The sequence below is a fragment of the Pyrus communis genome, chromosome 6, assembly GCF_963583255.1.
Source record: "Pyrus communis chromosome 6, drPyrComm1.1, whole genome shotgun sequence".
Lineage (NCBI taxonomy): Eukaryota > Viridiplantae > Streptophyta > Magnoliopsida > Rosales > Rosaceae > Pyrus > Pyrus communis.
Window position 1 is genome coordinate 12,551,911 of NC_084808.1, and position 6,698 is coordinate 12,558,608.

Below are 6,698 nucleotides of genomic sequence, written 5' to 3' on the forward strand. Positions count from 1 at the left end.
GACACATGGCAGGCAAGCACGAGGTGGAGGTGATGACCTGTTTCTTTGTTCAATCTTTCCAATTCATATTGAAGAGGGTTAGAGGATGACTCAGCATATGCAGTTGTTGCGTTTGCTGACGATCCACAAGATTGATGTTTCATTGTCACTCGTCTTAGCTGTTCTCCAGGCAGATGTGGTCCTTTCTCTGGAAGTGTATCAACCGTTGAAGATGATTACTTGAGAGCAACGCTAGGTAAGCAACCAGGGAATAGATTCAAGGCAGTCGGTTCCAGATCGGAAGATTGATTCCAAGTGCCGGCTGATTGCTCTCTTTCTCTTTGCCCTGCGAGTAAGAACAAGGACAAAGGAAAGGACATGGAGAAAGCATGATATGAGATACTTTTGCTTTTTGAAGAAGTGTTGACGATTTAACAGCGTTGCGCGACGAGGCTTTGCTCTTTGGCGACGGCGCCAGCAGAGGGTTGTTGAGGCTTCTCGAGCTCGTTGATTAGAACAATGATGTCGAGCTTGGATTTGACTTAAACTCCTCTGTCTGGATGGTTCTGCAGGGGAAGGCGTCGCGCTCCAGCAATTTGTTCCAGCTCTTTGTACCGCATTCTTCTCTGCTTGTTTCTTTTACATAGCCCGAGGTGGTGCGCAACCCTTTGCCTTTAAATGGTCTTTCAGGGCATCATTTCTCAGTAATTCATCTATGCTTGGTAGCTTCATTGTAAAGAGCCGACACTCCGTCACCTGTCCTGGAGTATGCGCTGAGGGAATTCGAGACTCACCAACAATTGAAGATGAGTACTCGAGAGCAACGCTAGGTAAACAACCAGGCAAAGGTTCTGGGCAATCAGTTCCAGATCAGAAGTTTGATTTCGGGTTCCGACTGATTGCTTTCTTTCTCCTTGTCTTAGAGGCAAGAGCAAAGGCAAAGGAAAAGACAGGGAAAAAGCATGATATGAGATACCTTTGTTTTCGCCCTTGATGATATGAGATACTTTTGCTTTTGAAGAAGCAACGAATGAATCAGCACATATATTTGTTGCGCTTGTCTCCACATGCTTCGATCTACCGTTTCCTCTTGCCTCATCTGTACTCCAGGCATCTGGTATCTTCTTTGAGGGTACATCAATGGTTGAAGATGAGTACTTGAGAGCAGGGCTGGATAAGCAATCAGAGAAGGGATTACAGGCAGTCGGCTCCAAACGGGAAGCTTGATTCCAAGTGCCGACTGATATCTCTCTCTCTCTCTGTCTTTCAGGGAAGAACAAGAACAAAGGAAAGGACGAGGGAAAGGCATGCTATGAGATACTCTGGCTTTCAACCCTAATGATATGGGATACGTTTACTCTCGAAGACTTGGTTGAATAGGTGTTCTCAAGGGAAGAAGAAAACTGAGCATATTGAGAGGTTTGGTTGCAGCTACATTCTCGGCCGAGAAGAAGAGTCATGCGTTTTTTGATGTATGCCTTGCCATGAATGTTGATATATATAGGGATTTTAATGACAAGTAGTAGTGCGGGTGCGGCTTTGTCACCCACGCTTGTCGGCAAAAGTGTGGTGGTTGGGATAATGACCTTCACGCGTTTTCAACTTTGTCAGAGATCTTTGACAAAGTTGCACGTGTTATTTGAAAAGCTGAGGTTGCGTCTGAAAAGCATTGACGAACTTTACGCAGGAGATCTGGCTTTTAAGATTTGAAGAGTGGTGTCTCTTCAATTTTTTTGAATCGGTTGCTGTGTTGCCTCTCCTTTTATAGAGGTATCAATCACATCCAACATGCACACTTTGAAGATTGCCTATTCGTGAAAATCGTCTCCGGTGTTTTTTTTTTTTTTTTTGAGATTTTACTCCATCCAACCCTTCTCTTTTAACATCTTTGAAAATGGCTAACCTATCTAACATTTGCTTAGATTTGAGTCTCAGCGGTGATACGGGTGCGCCGCGTCAGGGTAATATATGGTGCCTGTCTTTCTTATCTTCTAATGGCCCTCTTACAGGTGAAGACTCCTTGATGAAAGATGCAACAACAGCTACGATAGTAGCTAGGAACCTCCTCACTCCTAGAGATAATAGGCTGCTTTCAAGACGGTCCGATGAGTTGGCCGTTCAAGAGTCCCTAGCTCTCAGTGTTCAGTGTGCGGGCTCTGTGTCTAACATGGGCCAACGCCTACTTGCTCGAACCCATCAAGTTGAATCATTGATGGCGGAGGTGGAAAATCTTAGACAAGAGATTAAACATCATAAGTGTGAGAATAGTGATTTGTACATGCTTGCAAATAATTATTCGACGAGCATGAAGAGGAAGCTTGATCAGCTGCAAGAATCTGAAGGTCGAATTCAAAGTGACCGTCAAAGGCTTGCGGCTTTCTTCCAGAGGCACCTTTTGCCTTCATCATCTAGCGTTCAACCAAGTATTGAGGTCTCGAATGATCTATCTTCGATGCCTCCCGCTCTTGGAGTTTTGCCAAGTAGTGGGGCTTCACGTGAGCAACCTTTGTGAAAGCTCCATCTTTTTTTTTTGTTGGTACGCATTTGTAATTTCTCGGAGATCAATGGACATGCTTTATTTTATTCAGTGTATTGTGCTAAATACAGATAAAACATATATATCACCAAGATGTGCTATTTCCTTTTTTTTTTTTTTTTTTTTTTTTTTAATCACACTTTTGTAAGTGGTGCCGTGCACCATCCTTCCCTTATTTTCTTCTTTGCAATAATTCTGTCGCCACCATCTCTTTTCCTTTTTCTTCTTGACTTGCTAACAGTAGCTTGCGCCTTCTTTTTGTGTGCGTGTACATTGTTCTGATGACGAGTATGGTAGATTGGCACTATTGGGTTTCTTGCTGCACCGCATGCAGACGCTTTTTTTTTTTTTTAATTATTTGTACAATCATCTTATTACATCCTTCATTGCATGTGAATTGCTGTTTGCATAGTCACCGCACCATTATTTGCGCAGTCCCCGTACTTCATCTGTTTCTCTGGGTTCTTGTACACAAACATATATATATATATATATATGGGATCACATCATCACTGCGCAACCATTGCACAATCGCTGCAATATTTGCTGTCTTATGGTGGAGGAAGGAGAGAGGGCATCACTTAAATCAGGCAGCCCTTTATTGAAGTCAAAGCCACCCAGCAGCTGCTGTCTTTTTAATGCTATTTTCTCGAAGAAGTTGAGTCCCGATGTTAGAGCTCATCAGCTTGCAGCAATAGACTTGTCACTAACCCAAGTCCGATCTTCTCAGCAAGCTGATTCGGGAGATTATCAAGCCATATAGACTTCTTTAGCTTCCGTCCAGGTGCGTCTAGATACGTTGATACGAGAGCAAGAATAGTTGGGCATCAAAGCATCACGACTTGAAAGTGTTCTCGGGGAGCAGGGAGCTACACTTTCTTGATGCCAAGAGGAGATTTCACGCCTAGAACAAGAGAAAGACATGGCCATGGAATTGCCCATCTTGTTTCCCACCGAGGTAGAGACTTTGAAGACTTTGGAAGGCTTGCTTGAAGATCACCTCCGTAGTTTTAGGGATATAGTTTTCAAGTAGTGTCTTCTGCTTTTTTTTGTAATCAGACTTTAGGGCTGACTTTTTTCCTTTAAAGAAATGAAGTGTTTGTATTCTTGAATTTGCTCTTTATTCTTCAAAGTGTTTGTATTTTTTGTTGATGATGTGACTGTACTTGAAGCTTTGAAGTTTCAAGTTGCCTACGTACCCTTAGTTGAGGAGGGATCAAGTCATGACGTAGTTCAAATGAGTGATGTTTTTTTTTTTTTTTTTTTAATTTTAATGGTGATTTTGATGATGATTTTGCTGTACACAGTTTATGCTCTTGCGGGCCAGGAGCGTGGCGCGTTTGCTTTAAAGGTAGTAACGCTTCAAAAATCTACCGTTGATGGGGCCAATCTTCAAGCCGTCTTCTGCCATAATTAAGTAGGCGCCGTTGGTGTAGACCTCTTGTATTACGTAGGGTTCGTCCCACTTTGATGTGAACTTGCTTTTTGTCTTGTGAGTTATGATGATAGGTCTACGCAATGCCAGCACGAGATCTCCGACTTGGAAAGACCTTGGGCGGACTTTCTTGTTGAATGCCTTGGATAACCGTGCTTGATAGCATTCCAAGTGTTGTTGAGCTTCGAGCCTTCTTTCATCCAGTGCTTCCAACTCTTGAAGGCGCAACTTCGCATTTTCTTCATCAGTCAAGCCTTCTTGTATAGCCATCCTTAGTAAGGGGATTTGACTTTCGAGCGGTAGAATAGCTTCCACGCCATATACGAGAGAATAAGGCGTAGCTTGGGTGGGAGTCCTATGTGTAGTCCTATATGCCCAAAGCGCTTCCGATTACCTTTTTCAGGAGGTTGCACAACGTCTTGTTGAATGCTTCCGCGAGGCCGTTGACCGGAGCATGATACATGGAAGACTTGTGCTGCTTGAACTTGTATTTATCGCAAAGCTCGTCCACGAGTCGATTGGAGAACTGCTTTCTGTTGTCAGTGATAATGTAGCGAGGCACACCATATCGGTGGATGATATGCTCCTTGATGAAACGAAAAACAGTTTCCTTTTTTACTTCCCTTAAAGGTATGGCTTCAGCCCACTTGGAGAAGTAATCTGTTGCAGCTAGGATGTAAGCTTCTCCTGCAGATGACTTTGGCGTAATTGGTCCTATAACGTCCTATCCCCATGCGTCGAACGACCATGAAGCAACTGTAGGGTGTAATGGTTCAGGCGGTTGATGTATGAAGTTGGCGTGGAATTGGCAGGCTTGGCACCTTTTGGCATGTTCCAGGCAGTCCTTCACCATGCTCGGCCAGTAGTAACCCATTCTTTTGAGTTGGAAATGTAGCTTTGGTCCAGACTGATGCGCTCCACACACACCTGAATGTGCTTCTTCCATGGCTTGATTGGCTTCTTCCTCACCTAGGCATCTCAGGAGCACTCATTCAAAAGAGCGTCGGTAGAGTGTTCCTTTGTAGTAAAGGAAGCGAGGCGCTCGTCGACGTATTTCGGAACGGCGTCTAAGATCATCTAGAAGCTTTCCGTGTTCTAAGTAGTCGATCAGCGGCTGTCTCCACTCTTCAGCATCGACTGGAAGTACTGAGATGGCGTTTGTATCGTCCAGTGACATTTCATTAACGAGCGGAATCACCCATCTTTGGCAAACTGGCACGTCTGTAGCTTCATCTTTTCCTAGTGTCATACTCGAGGCCAGATTTGTGAGAGCGTCTGCCATTTGATTTTCCTTTCTTGGCACATGTTCTAGTGTCACGGCTTCGAACTTTTGTAGCAGTTGAGTCGCCAGCCGAAAGTATGGGACAAGATCATCTTTCCTCACCTCATATTCGGTTAAGAGCTGATTGATTATGAGCTTAGAATCGCCATATACCTCAAGAGCTGTGATTTCCATGTTGATCGCCATTTGGAGTCCGATGATCAATGCTTGGTACTCAGCAACATTGTTGGAGCATAGCTCACTCAGTTGGAAGAAGTAAGGTAGTATTTGCCTTTGTGGCGACATGAATACTACTCCTGCCCCCGCTCCGTCTGCTCGTGCGGATCCGTCGAAGAACATCGTTCATGTCGGGAAGATGTCGATGTAGAACACCTCCTCGTCAGGCAAGTCGTCTGAGATTTTCCAATCAGCCGGGATTGGATGATCGGCAAGGAAGTCTGCTAGTGCTTGTCCCTTGACTGCTTTAGCTGGGACGTAGATGATCTCATATTGATTAAGAAGCAATGCCCATTTAGCGAGTCGCCCTGTCAAGACTGGCTTGGACATAACGTATTTGACAGGGTCGGCTTTAGCAACCAGGTGGATGGTGTAAGCATGCATGTAATGTCTAAGCTTCTGAATGGCAGACACCAAAGCGAGGCACATCTTTTCTATTGGGGAATAGTTCAACTCAGCACCGGTGAGAGTTCGACTGAGGTAGTAAAGTGCTCATTCTTTCTGGGATTCATTCTTTTGTGCCAAGAGTGCTCCGATTGAACTTTCCTGAGCAGCAATGTACAATATGAGCGGTTTCCCGGGCACAGGTGCCCCCAGGACAGGTGGACTTGACAAATATTTCTTTATGCTTTCAAAAGCATTATGGCATGCTTCGTCCCATACGAATGGAGCATCTTTCTTCATAAGGCGACTAAACGGTTGACAACGCCCTGCAAGGTTGGAGATGAAGCGTCTGATGAAAGCTAGGCGTCCTTGTAGACTTTTCAGCTCATGCAGGTTTCTTGGCTTGGGCATGCTTTAAATGGCCTTGATCTTTGATTGGTCCACTTCAATACCACGATGCTTGACGATGAAGCCGAGGAATTTTCCAGAGGTGACACCAAATGCACACTTTAACGGGTTCATCTTGAGGTTGTATTTTCGCAGCCTTTCGAACACTATTCGCAGATCCTTTAAGTGGTCTGATCTTTTCTTTGTCTTAACTACCACATCATCTACGTAACATTCTACGTTTTTGTGTAGCATGTCATTGAAGATTTTTTGCATTGCGCGTTGATACGTAGCTCCGGCGTTCTTTAGACCAAAGGGCATCACCTTGTAGCAGTAGATACCTTTTGGAGTACGAAAGGCTGTTAGTTCTTCATCTTCGAGGGCCATGCGAATTTGATTGTAACCAGAAGAGCCATCCATGAATGATAATGCTTCATGGCCAGTGGTTGCATCCACCATGATTTCAATGATTGGCAAGG

At 44.4% G+C, this 6,698-nt stretch overlaps 2 protein-coding genes across 2 annotated transcripts; both read right to left on the reverse strand.

The window, feature by feature from the left end:
- Positions 1 to 3,860: 3,860 nt before the first annotated feature.
- On the reverse strand, positions 3,861 to 4,220 carry LOC137736047 (uncharacterized). The gene has a single exon (XM_068475389.1). It carries the CDS (start codon positions 4,218 to 4,220, stop codon positions 3,861 to 3,863), a length of 360 nt encoding a protein of 119 aa, XP_068331490.1.
- Positions 4,221 to 4,938: 718 nt separating this feature from the next.
- LOC137736048 (uncharacterized) lies at positions 4,939 to 5,517 on the reverse strand. Its single transcript, XM_068475390.1, has one exon. The coding sequence runs from the start codon at positions 5,515 to 5,517 to the stop codon at positions 4,939 to 4,941; it is 579 nt and encodes a 192-aa protein (XP_068331491.1).
- Positions 5,518 to 6,698: the final 1,181 nt, after the last annotated feature.